The sequence below is a fragment of the Salvia miltiorrhiza genome, chromosome 2 (assembly GCF_028751815.1).
Source record: "Salvia miltiorrhiza cultivar Shanhuang (shh) chromosome 2, IMPLAD_Smil_shh, whole genome shotgun sequence".
In the NCBI taxonomy this organism is placed as follows: domain Eukaryota; kingdom Viridiplantae; phylum Streptophyta; class Magnoliopsida; order Lamiales; family Lamiaceae; genus Salvia; species Salvia miltiorrhiza.
Genome location: NC_080388.1, coordinates 4573690 through 4593545, shown reverse-complemented (window position 1 = coordinate 4593545; position 19856 = coordinate 4573690). Strand labels below are relative to the sequence as shown.

Sequence of the window (19856 nt, the reverse complement as noted above, 5' to 3'; positions counted from 1 at the left end):
ATAAATTAATATAAACTTACGAATATACTACTATTTTTAATGTATGAATAACCATTTGAAATTGAGGCACTCTTCCGTGCAACTAATTTTTGAATGACACTATTTTAACATACAAATGAAGTGTCATTTGTATGTTGAAGTAATATCATTCGGAAATGTTCAAATGTCATTTTTCGAATGAGGTAATGTCATTCTTGAAAATCGATTGCACAAGAGTATTTGGATTTGAAATTTAAGTTCAAATTACTTGAGAGACCTTCGAAAAAGAATAACGATTGAGTTTGATCGCGGTCTTCGTCTTACTTCTTAAAAATGGAAACAAAAGAAAAGGCTTTCCACATGTTATCTTAAAAAAATGTTGGAATATAATGAAATGCAATTGATACATTCTCCAGCAACAAGGTTGGGGAGGTAGGTATACATACATACATGGGGCCTCATCATATACATAACATAATACATGTATTGTAATGGTGGTGTAGATGGAAAATGAATAGCTATAAAAAATGGCGTAAAAGTTATTAAGGAAAAATGGGTATGCAGTGATCCATGAATGTAATGTAATTAAATTAAACTCATACTCAACAAGACAAACAAAGAAATAAACGAGGAGGCTATCAGCAGCATAACATGAGCAGCACACCCACAATCGCCGTCACCACATGGCCGAAACCAATATTCCTACGAGAAGATGTAGCCGCAGATTTCGAGGATGAAGAGGAGGAGGAGGAAGAACCTTTATCAGCTCCCTGCGGCAGGGCTGTCGGCCGCAGGTGGCTCCGCTGCAGGAGCCGGAGCCGGAGCCGGGGGCAACGGCGGGATGTCGGTGCCGAAGATTGCTTCAGGGAGAAGGACTTTATCGGTCTCGTAGATTGCAACGGGATCGGCAGCGTGCACGGCGCTGATGACTTTGGTGCTAGTCCATCCAGAGTCGATGCGGATGGTGCCGGCGTTGTCGGTGAAGTTGAGACCGAAATTGGGGCCGCCGGCGAAGGTGGGGATGGGGTTCTGCAGGCTGAGGTTCCTGAAATCAGAGAGAGAGTAGTAATGCGGTATGGCGTGGAAGGCGAGGACGGATTTGAGCTGGTCGTTGGTGAGATTGGAGAGAGAGGCTGGCTTCCTTATGGATGAGAACGCCTCGTCTTTGGGCACGAATAAGGTGATTCCTTCCTCGGTCTTGTTGGCTTGGTCTTGGAAAGTGTCGATCAGCTTCGTGGACTCGAGGTATTTCAGGAAGATGTGGAACGGCCCCGCCACCGACAGCAGATCAGCCAGATTCACGTAATCGGTGGCCGGCGCCGGCGCCGGAGACGGAGTCGCCACCGCCGCGGCGCTGCTCTTCCTGCGCGTTTGCTGATGCAGCGAAACAGAGCAGCAACAGGCTGCCGCAAGCCATAACCACATTCATTCTTAGCAATCTCAACATCTCCACACTCTCGCTCCACTTGAATTTGCTTCTTCTGCGGCAGACATTGACATAATTAGATCTGATGGAGAGATTTAATTAAATTTCAAAAATGAAAAGTGCTACGAGGAGAGAGCTCAGCACATCATGAGAACTACCAGATCTGGATTTACAAGGCCATGAATTTGCAGAAAGGATAACACATGCATATGCGAGTGAATAATGTGATTTCAGAACGGAAATGCTGCTCTGCTATCAGATCTATAACTTCTAAGACAAGTTAATTAACAAGCAGATACATCATTGGTTAGATTAGGTTAGGTTAAGAAACCAGATCTCGACAAATACAGTTGAAACAACAAGGTAAATCATACAACCAAAAAGTTTGGAAGGAGAAAGAGCTACAATGAGAGACAGAGAGTGACCTTACAATGCAGCAGCAGCAGCAGCAATGCGGCGGAGAGGAGAGGCAGAGCAGTTACTTGAGTGTGTCGATCCAACACAACACAACACAACACAATAATATAGAGGAGGAGATGATGATGATGATGCTGGCAGTGGCAGGGTTATTGCTATTTGTTGATGAATGAAAAGTAGGCAGACAAATACTACTTTAATAAAAATGAGCTGGACATGGCTAAGGTGAATTTCACCCCCACCCACTCCCACTATTACTAGTTCAATACTCCTTTTATCTAAAAAAAACATGAACAATTTTCTCTTATAATAATGTTATTTAGATAAAATATGTTCGAACAAAATATGGTTTAATATTAAAAAAAAATAAATTTATTTAAATTTTTTGGTTAAAAAAATAGTTAATACTATTACTTTCTCTACGTTGTAATTTTTGAATAACTTTTTTTTAATTTTATATTAGCATCAGACTTTCTCTCTTAATCAAAAAGGACAAATCTTTAATTTCTTAAACCGAATTTCAAGAAAACACAACGAAACAGTTTGTTTGATCTATGTAAGGTGAGCTTTCCCCATCAACCTCCCAACTTACTAATTTTTTAACCATGTATATATGTGTATGTATTAATTTTGACTCCCCCAAAACTTGCACGCTAATCAAACCCTCTCTCGTTTTTACTAGTTAAAATTTTCAATCGATCCACGTTCTAGAATTCTAGTCCCCCACTAATCCATTTTCAATAATGTAATTTGTGTCGGTTATACTATTTAGGAATTCTTTTTGGAATAATGCTTGCTTAATTTTATCTATTTTAAAAAACAAAAAATAAAAAATACCCATTATAAAATAAAATTATAAAAACTATTCATTTTGAACTTAAAAGGATAAAATTGCCCTTATTAAAATTGCAAACTTTGTTGACATCGCAAATTTTACTTCACATACTTGACCAATGCAAATCAAGTATGTCGAGAAGTAGTGGTAAATGCACTAATGCTCGACAACTGCGAGTTGAGTATATCGAACATTAATGTATTTATGATAAATCCATTAATGATCGACGTCTGCGAGTCGAGTATTAGTATTAAATATACCAATACTCGACGTACCCAACCATTGGAAGTCGAGCAATTGAACATTATTAGAAAATGCATTAATTCTCGACATTTATCGATATGCCTCACAGTCACAACGGGGGTGGAGGATTGTCTGAGACTCGGAGCTATGTTAGTTTATTGTTTTTCTTTTAAGTTTTACAATATGAAATTGAATTTGCTGAGATTTACTACTTCCTTTTTGGTCCGTTGTTGAAACAAATTAATCACGCGCTCTAACATGGAGACATCCATCGGTTAAGATAATTTTAACTGGAGTTAGAGCACCCGCAACGCGGGTACTCGAGTGGGTACTCGAGGAGAGGGAGGCGGTCGAGGAGGGCGATGCGGGGGGGAGCTCCTCGAGGAGTACCCGAGTTATCGGGTATGCTCGATAGGGGGGAATGGATGGCGTGTGCAATGCGCGCGCCCAATTAAAAAAAAAGGAAAAATTGGAAAATTCGAATTTTATTTAAATTTTATGTTTAATCCAGTATTTAACTATTACAAAAATATGCTATTTAAATTATGCAATAAAATTTAAATGAAAAACATAAAATCAAAACTAATATTATCAAGTAGGCTATCAAGGAACCCCAATGCAGCACTACCTACTCAATAACACAAACACTATCAAGTAGGCTATCAAGGAACCCCCATTGCGGATGCTCTTAGTCTTGGGTCAGACGTGTTATGATGTTATGGTATTTGGCGTATTCCAGTAGCATGATAGTGATTTTATTTACTCTCCAATGTTGTGAAACCTAGTTAGTCCTTGTAATGGAAAGGGACATTCATAAATACCAGACATGCATGCAGAGCCTAAACTTTTGAAGGTAATGAAGTGAAGTTACAATTGGAAGGTGGCATGATTTTGAGAGCAAAACAAACTGTGGAAGCATGCTGGAAACCAAAAAACAAAAGGATGCTTCCAAACTCATTTGACAAGAATTTTAAGAGTGGGTTACTGAAATAAAGTATTAGCATAAAAAGTATGAATCCAAACTTAAAAAAATTGAATAGAGAAGTAACAACTTGTATGCATTAGAGCTTTTAAATTATTTGGTAGATCTCCATATTGTTTATACACTGCATGCCCTGGAAAAAACTAGCAGATAGATGGCGACGAAAATTATAATGACCATATCATGATGTCGTACTCTGCAATCTGCATAGGCAGCCACAAGAAACTCATGCAGATCTGTGTAATTCAATATAAAAAATAAATAACACAAGCAATATAAGCATTTTTACGATAAACACTTACAAGTTCTAACGGATTCTCCGCTTTAGTTTCTGCTTATTCATTTCTTTGTCTTTAATGGCGACGAAAATTAAATACTACAGTAATTATTTGAGTTATTGGCACCTGTATGTATTTTGGTTTTGCACCACACTTTGAAAATTGTGAATAAACACACAAGGTTTAAATATTTTTGTAATTTTCCAACAAAATTCCAATCCATCAAAACGAGTTTTAAGATTTAAACATTATTGTAATTTTTTAACAGAATATCACTCCATCAAAACGAGTTTTACTTATGCAGTGTATTAAAAATAATGATCGATACACAAGCTTCGAATGTGTTAGCTAGGAGTATTAACACTTTCAATTATGCATACAATTAAACTTTGAAAATTATGAATAATTGCACGAATTTAAAGATTATTACTCCAAGCTCTATTAATCAAAATCCACTACAAAAAAAGCGTTGATTACCGACGGCTAAATGCCGTCGGTAACAAAAGACGGCCGCCGGTAAATAGTGTTACCGGCGGCGATAACGGCGGCAAGCTCCCGCCGCTAAATGCTTCGTCGGCAACGACAATAACGGCGGCGAACATCCGCCGTCAGCAGTTAACGGCGGCGATGCCGCCGGAATTGTCGCCGTTAAACGGCGGAGCCTAGCCGGAGAATTAGCGGCGGCAGACACCGCCGCTAGTTACCGAGGGCTATTTTGCCGTCGGTAGAGAGCCACCGGAGTCCGGCTGACCTTGCCGGAAAACTAGCGACGGCGTTTCGCCGCCGGTAGTTAGCGGCGGTGAAACGCCGTCGGTAACAAGCTACCGCCGTCCGGTGGTCATGCCGGAGGATGGCCGGGTATTTACCGAGGGCAAATTGCCGTCGGTAACTACCGACGGCGTTTTGCCCACGGTAATGTTTTTAATTTTATTTTTTTATTTTATTTTATTTTATTTTATTTATTTATTTATTTTATAATATATTGTATATCCACAATTTATTTTCGTATTTATACGGTATTGCATACTTTAGACGAACTTCCCAGTCGGCGACCCGACTTCCCAGTGGGTCACCCATCTTGCTTGTGCTCTGTGTCAAGCACGCTTAACTTTGAAATTCTTTTCGAGTGATCACCAGTACAGAACACTCGTATTATTGATATATCTACATCTATTAATTCATTTAAATGCTATATACTCACTCATATAATTATAACCTTTGAATATGTGGAGATAATACCTGAAATATGTTGTTAATTAGTGAGCGAGTTCGTTTCGGTCCTTATTTTTATCGTCGGTAAAATATTTAATTAATATTTAATAATCAATTAATTATTTTTTTTAACATTAATACACCAAAAGTGTTTTAATTTGGTTATTATAATGTGATTTGAATTTATTTGTTTATGTTAAATGCAATCATCATCATCATTGCCATAAATATATAAAACATATATAGTTTTAATAATTAAAGCACTTGAAATATATAGTTCAATAAAACATAAATTTGAAAAGAAAGTGCAAATGTAATTTTGTTTGAAAACATAAATATATAGTTTTAATAATTCTAAGCATCATCATCATCATCATCGGCATCAGGCCCTGTAGGTGGCTGAGCATTATACATCCTCATAAACGCCTCCAATTGAGCCATGCGGTCCAGCATCTGTTGGCGTTCTGCTTGCTCTGCCGCCATGCGCTCCTCCATCTGTTGGCGTTGTGCTTGCTCTGCCGCCAATCGCTCCTCCAGCGTGGAGATCCGTATCTCATAAAGCTGCTGAGACACCGCAGAACTGCCCGTGCTGCGGATAGACCCCCTACTAGCCTGACTCTGCCCGGCACTCCCGACGCCGTAGATCCGTGACCTATCAATTTGCACCACCTCCAAATACACCTCGTCTAGCCGCTCCTGTCGTCCTGTGGCAGCGGCCAGTCGATGAACCTCGGCCTAATACATACATAACAATGCATAATTGTTAGAAAATAAATACATTCACTAAATATTTGAATAAACTTAAACACTTACGTCAATTCTAGCATCTCTCTCCGACGTATAACTTCCGTCGGCGTACGTGTGGAGGCGGAGGAAGGTGGCACAGTTCGGTGCATCCTGGGGAGTACCAGGATCCAAGCTCTGTAGATGCATTTATATAAGATAAATAAGTTATATTAGTCAATATATTAATTTAATTTATATACTTAATTATTTGTTAATTACATACCATATATTGCTGCAGGATACGAGTCGACTGGGACCCGCCCACATGCCTACTGATCCCTGTACCCTCCCCATCGGGCTCGGACATCCGGTTGGCACGTGCTCGATTTGAAACAGCCTCAACCTCGGGCTGATGCCAGTAATCCCGGAGTCCAGTCCAAAAATCGGGAGTCATCCAGACGGGCCTAGACATCTCTCTCCCTTGGCGGATACACTGCTTGAGATCTGTCTTGTAGTCGCTCATCATGTCGGAGTACCTTTTGCGGGCTTTTGTCTCCCACATTTTCCTCACGTCACGCGCATCATCGGGCTGCCACATAAACTCTTTCTGTTGAAAGAAAGAGAATTAATTTAATATCAAACATTTTAACAATTTAATATGATATATTTATATGTATTATAAATTTAATTGTACCTGTAATTCATCAAAATATTTATCCTTCATCGTCGGGGGCGTCAACTTCCATGTGTACCCGCCTGGGTTTTCAAACATCTTAAATGTGCGCGTGCAAGCTTTGGACAGGCCAGTGGGCTCCAACAAAACACTGTGTACAAGTAATTTTGTCACTTAATCATGGTGTACGAGAAACAGTAATTTTAACTAAAATACTTACCCAGTCGTAGGATGCCTCTGCAATACCGTCCTCCCATCAGGTGCCTTAACCTCTCTCTCTCTGATATCGGCAGCTGTAGGGCCCCTAGGCCTTCTAGCCCGTGAACTACTAGAAGCCTGGGGAGTCTCGGGAGTCCCAGAAATATGCGTCCCAGACCCATCAGATGTATCTGCTGTAGCTTCTGGCGCATTAACGCCAGATCGCCTCCCAAATCCCAAGAAACCTCGAGAGGTAGACATGATGCCTGTTGCATACAATTAAATTAACAAATATATAGCGAAACATAACATTAACAGTAACTAACAAACATAAGAAATTTGCAATCAAATTCAACCAAAATGTGCATTTACATTTATTCATAAGCATCACTACTATCATCATCACTATCGTTAGATGTCAATGGGGAATCATCGTCTTCTGCTTCATCGTCATCTTCAATCTCAACGACTCCACCGAGGGGATGAAGGAGAAGTGGTTGTTCAATGCCTACACTTGTGTGAGTAGGCATAATAGTAACCACTTCTTCTTGAAATGGTTGATCTAATGTTGATGTAGATGTTGCAGTAGACACTTCAACCTTTGATCTTGCGTTGACTTTGCATGCTGACCACCAATTTTTCTTTGATTGGTTCGTACTGGGATAGGGACAGTAAAACACTTGAACTACTTGACTCGCCAAAACAAAGGGATCATACTTCTTATATCTTCGTGTGTGGTTTAGTGAAACTAACTTGAAGTCTGTATCAATAGAAGTTCCCTGAGCCGACAAGTCAAACCATTCACAGTTGAACAAGACTGTCTGCTTAATTGGATACCCCGGATACTCCAGCACGCAAACCTCTTGCAGACGCCCATAAAAGTCTAGCACATCTCTATCACTACCATAGACCGAGCCTTTTATGCAAACGCCACTGTTCACAGTCACACTCTCTCTATCATGATCAGTTGTGTGAAACCTGTAGCCATTCACGAAATAGCCAGAGTATGTTTCAATCTCCTTTAATGGTCCAGCTGCAAGCGACCTAATATAAGGGTTCAACTCGTCGTTACAAGGACGACAAACCTGTTTCACACAAATATCGTTTAAGTTTGCTAGCCAATTTTAGAGTAAGTAAATGTATATTTAACATAAATTTATCGTCTCTTACGTAATGGTTAAACCACACAATAAACTCGTTGTGAAACGCGACTTCAAACTCTGCATCAGTCATGTAAGGATTTGCATATCGTTTTTCCTCCTCGAAGATCCTTGGATACAAAGAATCAAATAAATATGTTAACACCTATATATGATGAACACTTCTTATACGTAAATTGAACGAGAATACTCACTTGCTATATGTCTCTGCAACCTCTGCACAATTGCTCAAAATATACATGTGTGCAGCAAGCCATTCGCGCTCATCCATGTATCTCTTCGTCCCTCGGCCAAGTGAACGTCCAATAGGTTTGAATATGGCGAGACAAAGAGGATCATCATTTTCAGCAACGGGCATCTCAATATTGCGAGGCAAAGTTGTCCACTTTGTAGATATTTGATCTTCAAAGTAAAACGAAGAGAAGGTTGACATTTCTGCAAGTAAGTATGCATTGGCGATGGACCCCTCAACCTTGGCTTTGTTTTTTATATGATTTTTTAATGTCCTCAAATATCTTTCAAAAGGATACATCCACCGATATTGCACTGGACCAGCCAATCGTGCCTCATCTGCCAAATGAACTGGTAGGTGCTCCATTGAATCAAATAAACTAGGAGGGAAGATACGCTCAAGTTTGCAAAGAGTAACAACTATCTTCTCACTCAGTATTCTCATGTCATATATGGCTACGTTGCGGGATGTTAATTCTCTGAAGAAGAAACTTAACTCTGTAATTGCCTCCCAAACATTCTTAGGAAGAAGTTCTTTAAATGCAACAGGCAGAAGGATTTGCATGAACACGTGACAGTCGTGACTTTTCATGTTGTGCATCTTCAGGGCGTTCATGTCAACGCATCAACTAATATTTGACACGTACCCATCGGGAAACTTAAGACTCTTGATCCATCTTCTTCTCTTCCCTGTCAAGCGTATAACATGCTTTCGGATACCCTCGAGTTCCATCCACTTTCTTCAACTCTTTCCGCTTGCAGAAGGTGTTCAATTCTTCTCTAGATTTTTCTGTATCTTTTGTCTTCCCCTTCACATTCAGGACAGTATTAAACACGTTATCAAACACATTTTTCTCAATGTGCATGACATCTAGATTATGTCGAATCAAAAGATGTCTCCAATAGGGTAGATCCCAAAATATGCTTTTCTTTTTCCACCCTACATCTTGATATTTGGCGAGTTGAGCGTTCCTGCCATCGAAGTCTTCGGTAACCTTCACGAAGCCTAACCCCTCGATTTGATTCAAGATTTGTATTCCTGATCTTTGTTCTGGTGGACCAACATTGCATGTCTTATTCCTCAAGAATGAAGTTTTGTTTCTCCTAAACACATGGTTAGGAGGTAAGAACTTCCGATGATTATCAAATCACGATTGTTTTCCACTCATCGGCAAAGTGAATGCTTCTGTATTCTCCATGCAATGTGGACATGCCAATTTCCCAGCTGTACCCCACCCAGACAACATAGCGTACGCTGGAAAATCACTGATAGTCCATATCAGAGCTGCTCGCATCTGGAAATTTTGCTTCAACGATATGTCGTAAGTGTTCACACCAACCTCCCACAGAGATTTTAACTCGTGTATCAATGGCTGTAAGAATACGTCCAACTTCATCTTTGGGTTTGATGGGCCAGGCACGAGGACTGTGAGGAACATGAATTGTTCTTTCATGCACAACCACGGAGGCAGGTTATACGGCGTGACAATAACTGGCCAAGAAGAATATTGACGCCCTGATTGTGCAAATGGGGCAAAACCATCTGTAGAGAGGCCCAATCTCACATTTCTGATCTCCTCGGCGAATCCAGGAAAGACTGAATTCAAATGTTTCCATGCCGGAGAGTCGGCCGGGTGGCGCATTATCCCATCGTCTGTAGAGGTCGCATGCCACCGCATATGTTCAGCAGTTGCAGGAGATGCAAACAATCTCTGCAATCGGGGCGTCAAGGGAAAATAGTGCATCTGTTTGGCGGGCACTTGTTTCTTTCTGCGACTCCCAGATGCACGCAAGCTGTCCTTATATCGTGATTGGTCACAGAACATACAACTATGTAGCTCACTAGTTTCCCCCCAATACAACATGCAGTTATTAACACAGCAATCGATCTTCTCTACTGGCAAACCCAAACCACGTAGATTTCTTTTCGTACTATAGAAGTCTTCTGGACAGTTGTTACCCTCTGGTAAAGCAGCTTTCATCATCGAAGACATCTGATTGTAAGTCCTCTCTGACATGTGGCTTTCAGTCTTTATGCTCATGAATTGAGTCATCCAACTTAATTGTGTGTACGTGTCACATCCTGTGTACAATGGAGTATCCGCTGCATCCAACATGTTATAAATCTGTTGAGCGTCATTATTGGGCGGCTGCTCCAGATTTGGAGGATCTTGATAATTACTAGGTCCAGCATGGTCATGCACCATCCTTTCGTAGTTATTGTATAATCCATCATCCTCATTCATTATAGCATGTTCTCTCGGCATAGACAGCGGTGCTTCCCCGTGACAAACCCAAACTTTGTAATTCAGGACAAATCCACGCCTACTAACATGTTTTCTGACCGTAGGTACATCTAAATACGCTTGATTCTTGCACTTCTTACACGGGCACCTAATGTTACCTTGTCCATCTGTGTACGCCGTTTGATTGAACGCCCACTCAAGGAAAAACTCAAGCCCCGTTTCAAATGCGGTACGATCATTGTATCTCGCGTACATCCACGTACGATTATCACTCATTCTTGCAAATTCTAATTGAAAAAAACAAATAACATATAATAAATTACTTGAAATCTAACAAAATTTTGACAGCATAACCCCACTATCCTAACTACCAAGTGCTCGACTCTACCAGCAACTATAGTGACCATAGTGGTCCTAATTTACTAAGCCTATACTAGGTCTACCCGGCCCCCCAATGTCGAAGCAATAATACAATAATTAAATTAAAAACAATCATTTGTATGGAGAAGATCCTTAAGAAATAATCAATTTGTATCCCAAAGGGAGAAGATCCTTAAGAAATTGATTAAATCTATCCCACAATATATATATATATAATAATATAACATTTCATAAACACATAGCACATAACATTTAATTTAACAAAATTATCCAACATATATAAATTATTCTAACAAACAATTCTTAAACTAATTGATTAAAATTAATATAATTTAAAATTAATCATGCATCATAATTTAAAATTAATCATACTTCATAATTTAAAATTAAACTAACAACATATATTACATAGATTAATATAATTTAAAATTAATCATGCTTCATATAATTTAGTTATAAACAAAATTAATTATAAATTAATTAACTATATATAACAAATAAATCTATTTAATTAATATATAATTAAATACATAAATAAATTCATAATTAAATAAATAAATAAATAAGAGAGCGTACGGTGGTGGTTTCCGGTGGGTGTCGTGAAGAAGGCGGTGAAACGAGGTCGTCGAACTACAATAAATAATATAAGTGAAAATTATATAATTATATATATATAATTAAAATTAATGAGATATATATATATATATATATATATATATAGATCTAGAGAGAGAGAGAGAGAGAGATACCTGCTAGGGCGGCGGCGGCGGCGAAGCAGCAGCAGGCAGGGGAGGGGGGGTGGATTTTCGTGTGTGTGTGCGGCGCAGAAACTGAAAAAAGAAGGAACCCGCTGCCCTATATTTAAACGGTTACCGACGGCAAATGCCGCCGCTAGCTAGCGGCGGCAACTTTGCCGCCGTTAGTTCTATAAAATAAATTATTTAATGCGTATTTTAATATTAACGGCGGCGTCGCCGCCGCTAGCTAACGGCGGGGAATTTGCCGTCGGTAGATGGCCGGTAAATTCGAAAGTTCGGGTCGCCTGGACTGCCGCCGCCGTGCCGCCGTTAGCTACCGACGACAAAATAGCCGCCGGTAGTTTTCGCCGGTAAAAACGCGTTTTTTTGTAGTGATCATCAAAATTGATACAATACAAATTGAATCTATTCATCAAAACCACGCTCTTAGCCAAGACTATATTAGCACTATGAGATCATTGAGATGATACACTTAACACTTTTTGCTTATTAGCCTGGTTATTGTTAGTGCCCTTAAAGAAAATTACACGGAAAATGTCCAAGACTAAGCAAAATTAAACATGCAAAAAAGAGAGGTATTTTAGTGTATCAAGTAACATAAATAAACACGAGATTACAACTTTTAGCAAGAAATGTCCAAGACTTAAGAGCATCAGCAATGGGCTTACTTGATAGCCTAGTTGATAGTGGTTGTGTTATTGAGTAAGTAGTGCTGCATTGAGTTTACTTGATAACCTACTTGATTTTTTTAGTTTTTAAAGAGGAGAGAGAAATTTTTAAAGAGGAGAAGAGAATTAAAAAAAAAAAGAAAAAAAAAGGAAATTACTCGTACATATTCGAAGACTCGAGTAGCACTCACCTGCAACGCCCTACTCGAGTGCAATACTCTACTCGAGTAGGCACTCGAGTAATGTGTTAGTGATGCTCTAAAGCTTCTTCCCCAACCACACTTTCTCATAAGGGGCAGAGAGATTGAGATCCTAAAATCCGTGAGGCGGTATCGGCTTCACGGCACTTATGATTCTGCGGTAAGCAGTCTTTAAGGCCTTCATTCTACTTCACCACTTTTTTTGTCGAGCAGGGCTGTGATCAACAGCCTGCCCTCATCCTCGTATTTCACATAACCAAACAGAGAAACTAGAAGAGCGTGTATGATTTTGTCTGCCTTCTTGCTTTCCTCGTCCTCATTTGGACGATGCTGGAAATTAACATTAATACCTACCAAACCTAAAAGCCCCTTCGAGGCTCTAAGGAGTAAGGTGTAGGTCTCCGTCTTAGAACTAAAAGTTTTAATTGAGGCGTTATTTTTTATTATTATTATTTAATTTAATATTTCATTAAAACTAAAATTGTCATATTACATTAATTAAAATACAATAATTAAACAATAAAATTACAATAACTAAATAAAAATTATGATAAATTAATTATAGCTCGATCGATTAAGATTTTATTTTTTTTAGTGCACGCCTTACATCAAGCCCAATTTCAATTTTAGAGTTCAATTCAAACCAATGGGGTGCACCAACGCAGGGGCAGCTCTAGCGACCGGGCTGGAGTCCACCGCTAGAGCCGCAGTGGAGATGCTCTTAGTTATATCAGTTAAAATTAGGGTTATAAACAAATCAAGCTGCTCGTGAACTACTCGGTGCTCGGCTTGAAAAAAGCTCGTTCAAGTTCGTTTAGAGAAGCTCGATAAATAAACCTACCAAACTTGAGCTTGGTAGTATTCGGCTCGTTAGTTCGTCTGTTCGTCAAGTGATTCAGCTTGAAAAATATAAATTATTAGAACATCCACAGTTGGGGTGACTTGATAGCTGACCTGGTAGAAGGGAGACCATATTGAGTTAGGAGGCCACAGTGGATGACTTGATAGTTTTAGTTTTGATTTTTATATTTTTCATTTAAATTTAAGGGTTAATAGCCGCTAAATACATCAGAAAGTTTTATTTTCTGGTATATATCATGACCCCTAATTTTGGCGGCTAAATACACCAATTTTTAATTTGTCTGATTTTTCCCACGACGAAGGACTCCGGCGAAATCGAAACTGACGTGGCAAGTACTTAAACAAAACGACGTCGTTTCATTATTAATTAAAATTAGTTTATATTTAATTAAGAATAAAATTATTAATTATATCCCCTAATCTAGCCACGTCACCCCCTCCCCTTCCCCCACCCCCTGCGCAAACCCTCCTCCTTCTCCACCCCGGCGCCACCACCGTTTTTCGACCGTCTCCATCGCCGACTAGACCAACGCCCTTCCTCCGGCGACTGGTCCTATGCCGCCAAGCACAGCGCTGCCCCCTCCTCTCTCTTTCCCGTACACAAAGACGAAGAATCGAGCCCTGATTTTTCCAAATCAGAGATCGCAAGCCAGTCCTTTCTCTCTTCTCCAATCTCGCCGCCGTCATTCCTCCTCCGGTGAGGTCAGGCCCAGCCGAGAACGACGCTCCTTATCGGACGCCGGCCACCCCTCTCCCTACGAAATCCCGCCGCTGCAACTTGAAGTCCGCAAAGTACTCGAGCCCCGATCCTTCATGTTCTCCTTGATTCCAGCCGCCGCCGCTGCGTCGACTCCTTCTTCGGTGAGTCGCGAAGAGATTCGGCGAGCTCCCGCATCTGGAAGACCGACGAGAAATCGCCATCCTCAGTCTCAATTCCTGGAATTCGGCGATACGACGTGAGAGATAGAGAGAGTTAGGGGTGTGCAAACCCAACCCGGACCCGCCGAACCCGCCTGGACCGACGGGTTCGGTCCGGACCGAACCGGCCCACTATAGGTGTTTGGTCCGGGTTGGGTCTTATTTTGAGGACCGAAAGTTTTTCGGGTCGGTCCGGGTCGAACCCGGTCGAAACCCGGTGAACCCGGAACCGACCCGTGCTATTTAAAATTTAATATTTAATATTTATATTTAATAATTAATATTTATAATAATAATATAACCCTAAGAATATACTAACTGAAGTCTGCTGTCTGCGCCGCACACCCATCCACTCCTCAATCTAACCAAACCCCCCCCCCCCCGCCGCACACCCATCCACTCCACTCAAACCCGCCGCCTCGCCTACCGGACCGACCACGCCCTGACGCCCAGCACCGCTGCGCTGCGAGCCTGCACCAGACTCCCGGTCTCCTCCCTGCGCGCCCAGAGTCCAGACGCCTCGCCGCACACCCATTTACTTCACTCAAACCCGCCGCCCCGCCTACCAGTCCGACCACGCCCTGACGCCCAGCACCGCTGCGAGCCTGCGCCTGACGCGCAGACGCGGTGTTCCCCTGCCCAGACGCCGACCTGTGATGGAGAGTGTGGGAAAAACTGATAGTGCGCGGGAGGTGTTTGATAAAATGTGTGACAAGAATATTGAGGTTTCTCGAGCATGCAAAGAGAGAAACATGTTCCTTTGCACTGTGAAAGAGGACTATCATTGCTTAATTTTGTTGTGGCCTTGTGATTTGTGAAAGGGAATCAAAATAGGTGAAAAATAGGGGGAAAAAATTAGGTTTTTTAGCGGGTCTGATCTGGACCGAACCGGACCCGTTGCTCGGGTTCGGTCCAGTCCCGGGTCGGCCCGCTCGAAAATTTCGGTCCGGGTCGGTTCGTTTTTCTAAAAATTTCGGGTCTACAATCCCGGCGGGTCGGTCCGGGTCGGTCTGGGTCCGACCCGCTGCACACCCCTAGAGAGAGTGAACAGTGTGTGCGGGTGTGATTTGGCAATTCCGATGCCACGTTGGCATTCCGACTGCCACGTCAGTTTTAATTTGGGGAAACTTTGAATTTATGGGAAAAATCAGACAAATTAAAAATTGGTGTATTTAGCCGCCAAAATTAGGGGTCATGATATATACCAGAAAATAAAACTTTCTGATGTATTTAGCGGCTATTAACCCTTAATTTAATTGCATAAATTTAAATAACACAATTTACTTTAAATTTAAATTGCATTAATTTTAAAAACCTAAAAATTACATAAATCTTAAAAATTTAAAAATATATCCTAAAATAATTATTCCGGCCCTAGAGGTCCGCAACGTGCTCGATCAAATCCTTTTGGACTTGAGCATGTATTTGTCTATCTCGAAGAAGTGCATCTCTTTGCACGTATTCCTCGAAGCTAGGCGGGGTTGCTCGAGCACTCTCCGTCGAGTCATTGCTTAGACGCCCCGTGTCCTCCATATACATCTCTCTAGTGGGTAGCCGCTTCACATTCGTTCTCCACAATCATGTTGTGGAGAATGATGCAACACATCATGATGTCCTTGAGATGCTCGATCGACGTACCAATTTCGCGTCGGACTTTGAATGATTCCCCATTGAGCCTGAAGCACTCCAAAGGCACATTCAACATCCTTCCGTGCTGATTTTTGCATCTTCTTGAACCTCACCTCATTTGGATTGGTCGCCATCGATGGACTCTTGACGAAGCGACGCCATTCCGGATATATGCCGTCACACAAGTAGTAGCCCATCTGGTAGTAGTGCCGGTTGGCCTCAAAGATCACCGGCGTCGACGTTCAATCCAACACGCCAGAGAACAGAGGCGATTGGTTCAGAAGGTTGATGTCATTGTTCGAACCGACGACACCGAAGAAGGCATGCCAAATTCATAAATCGTGGGATGCAATGACCTCTAAGATCAAGGTGGGCTCCCCTTGATCACCGCATGTATATGCGCCATGCTGCGCCTTTGGACAATTCTTCCACGCCCAATGCATACAATCAAGACTCCCGAGCATCCCAAAAAATCTGTGTCGCGCCTCGTGCATCTGAAGAAGGCGTTTGACGTCCTCCGGTGTTGGACGGCGAAGATAATTGGCTCTGTAAGCCCAGATGACAGCTTTGCAGAATCTCTTTAGGAATAGACGCCCCGTCGTGTCAGCGACCTTGAGATACTCGTCGAAAGTATCCGCACTGACGTCAGTGACTAATTGGCAGATAGCCTCCGTGCATTTCTGCAAAGACGTGAGAGAGTCCCGACCTAGTGCATCATGGCTCATCTGGAAGTAAGTATCTTTACCTTGCACAACATTGACGATGCGCAAGAACAACTCCTTCTGCATCAAAAAATGACGTCGAAAAAATGTAGGCCCGTACGTCGGATTGTTGTTGAAGTAGTCTTGCATAAGACGTAAATGAGCAGCCTTACGATCACGGTAGATGTATTATCGGTGATGAACAACATGTGTCGGCTCCGATTGGGAGTACATTTTAGCAATCAATTGCCTCTGCCACTGGATCTCATCGATGATCTCTTGCGCTACCCCATTGGACGAAGACGACGAAGTATCATCGAACTGTTTCGCCATTTTTTGAAGGAAAAGATTATGAAAATGTAGTAGAGAAAGAGAGGAAGATTGAAGGAGAAATTATTTGTGTATATGAATGAAGAAATGAGGGAGAGATATTTATAGAAAGGAAAAAAAAACTTGAAAAAACAGCTAAATAGCCGTTAGAACAAAAAAAAAATCGGCTAAATAGCCGTTAGTTTCAAATTTGATTTTTTTTTATTTGGCGCGTGTCCACACGTGCCCGCCATTTTGAAGATCAGGCCTCACTCGATAAATCGGGTCAACCTTGAGTCCATGGCTGCTGCAGTGGGGGACACGATATGTGGGTGACTCGAGTGGGTGCCATCGAGTCACCCACTGTGAGTGCTAGCTCTTAGTAGATACAACTTATATTTATCCACTATAATTAATAATAATTATATTAAATCTCTAATTAATTTTGTTTGTTATAAGAAAATAATTATTATATTTATTATTTTGAATAAAATAATTTATTTTTAAAATAAAATAATAAATATTTTGAGTATAAATATAAATTTAGAAAGTTCTTATAGGCTCGTGAGCCTCAAAGTATTCGGTAAGTAAGGTTTGAGATTCGATTCGATACTAAACGAACCAAATTTGAACACATCACTTTTCGGTTCGGCTCGGTTCGATTACACCCCTAGTTAAAACGCAAATTCGGGTCTGACGGTCAAACCGGGTCTGACCCGCCATCCGGCCCGCGCCTCCCTCCCCACTTAAACCCTAAAAAGTAATTATTATTATAATAAAAAGCAGTTATTATTATGAAGAAAGGTAACGTTTCTAAATTATTACATTTGTTCACGATAATTGCTACTTTTATTCATTAGAATTTATACTTTTTGTTATTTGATCAAATAATTATTATTATAAGAAAAAGTAATTATAGTCGTAAAAAAATGATCATTTATATGAATAAAGGTAATTTATAAAAAAATAGAAAAAAGTAACTATTGTCTTAATAAGAAGTAATTATTTATATGAACAAATGTAATGTTTCGAAACATTACATTTGTTCAGATTGATTATTACTTTTAGTCATAACAATAATTATTTTTCAGCCCGCGCCCAACCCACCTAGTCTGCTTGTCCAGCCCGCACTCAATCCGCGCCCCAAGCCCCGACCCAACTCGGTCTGATGGTCAGGTTGGTCTGACCCAAGACTAACTCTACTTAAAATTATCTTAATCGATGGATGTCTTCATGTTAGAGCACGTGATTAATTTGTTTTAATGACGGGCAAAAAGTACATAGTAAATCTCAACAAATTCAATTTCATATCGTGAAACTTAAGGCTGTATTTGCTAGGTATGATAATGCTAGAATGTTATTTAGTCTTGCGTTTTATTTGTTATTTGCTAGCGTGGGTTAATTAGCAAGACGATCCGAGGAAGCCCGCTGGCCCGTATTTATTCTTTAGAAATCTCTAGGTTAATAAACCATCGAAGGACGCCGGATTCAGGCCAAAAACGCTAGACACAATTTTCGATTATCAATATTGCCCCCAAAATAGAATTTAGAAATTCAAAACCACAAGTTCCCGCCGTCGTCTTCAAACTAGAAGAATTTTTTGATGCCACCAAGATTTCAAGCATCGATTTTCCCTACGAGATTTCAAGCATCGATTAATTCGGCGATCTGGTATGATTCTTCTCTCCACTCGTTCTATGTTTGAGTGCAACCTCCAGATGCTGAGTTAATAGCTCGATTTAGGGATCCAGAGGGAAGTCTCTAGGGTTCTATGTTATTTGGAATACCTGCAAAAATTATGTGTGGTTCCTTTATAGCAAACGATGCAGTAGTGCGATTTTGTTATAAATTTCAGCTTATGTAAATTGCAATAAAAAAGATACATGGTTTCATTATCGTTACCACGTCTGATAGCTTGTGATTTTTTGACATGCCTGCTTTTTCTTTTTCGTTGGGTAATCAAGTCGAAGCTGCGACGACGGTGGTTGCTCCCTACTCAGGCGAAGATTAGCCAGCGGCGCGGTGATTGCTCCAAGGTATGATTCAATTTAAACTGAAAATCATCGTATACATTTGTCGTGTGGCACACACAATTTCATAGCATTGTTTAGCCTTTGGTTCATACCTGTAATGCCGTATATGTTCCGTTTTTGGCTGAATATATAAAGATCTGTTTTTTCACACATCACTCTCTGTTTTTGCTGCTCTTCTCGCTTGCCTGTGATATGTTGCTGGATTGATGTTATTTTCGTAGGGATGCTCTTTTGATATTGCTGCGCATAATTTTATGAAGCATTGTCTTAAAACAAATAAGCTATGCTTTCTTTGTCCAACTGATTTATGATATTTTTTCCAACACTGCAGGTTGTTGCAGGAAATACTTCAACTGGTAGCATTTCATCCAACATTAGAGAAGGCGCCAGCTTCTATTTATCAAGGGAGATAACTCAGTTCCCAAAAGGGTGCTCCTCCAGCAAAACGACGTTAGGTTGCTTTAAGTCATCACTCATCAGAAATCAAGTAGATACTTATTTTTTGCTTATACGAAGCTGAGATGCGACTCTGCACTTCTTCTTAAACTAGTTTCTAGCTTCTGTCTTCTGACCTTAGGAGCAGTGAGCTTGAATTTCAGTTGAAAATATTTTTAATTGAAAAATCAGATTTTTTACCAGCTATGTGGCCTTGTTTTGTCCAAGTGTGTGTTGCATTCAAGGATGTAATTTTATGGTTACTCGTTTTTTGAGTGTCAATATTGATTGTATAAAGAGAATCCCACCGAAATTTTGGTAAATTTGTACAGAATCACTAGATTTGTGAAGATCCTG

General features: G+C 40.6%; 2 protein-coding genes across 2 annotated transcripts; both read right to left on the bottom strand.

Moving 5' to 3' along the window:
- Positions 1-342: 342 nt before the first annotated feature.
- Positions 343-1408, bottom strand: LOC131012755 (fasciclin-like arabinogalactan protein 7). Its single transcript, XM_057940760.1, is given in 3 exon segments — positions 343-755; positions 757-1341; positions 1343-1408. Coding segments are annotated over 3 exon segments (789 nt in total). The 3' UTR covers positions 343-617.
- Positions 1409-16353: 14945 nt separating this feature from the next.
- Positions 16354-16809, bottom strand: LOC131007873 (uncharacterized). Its single transcript, XM_057934787.1, has one exon. The coding sequence runs from the start codon at positions 16807-16809 to the stop codon at positions 16354-16356; it is 456 nt and encodes a 151-aa protein (XP_057790770.1).
- Between the last annotated feature and the right edge of the window lie 3047 nt (positions 16810-19856).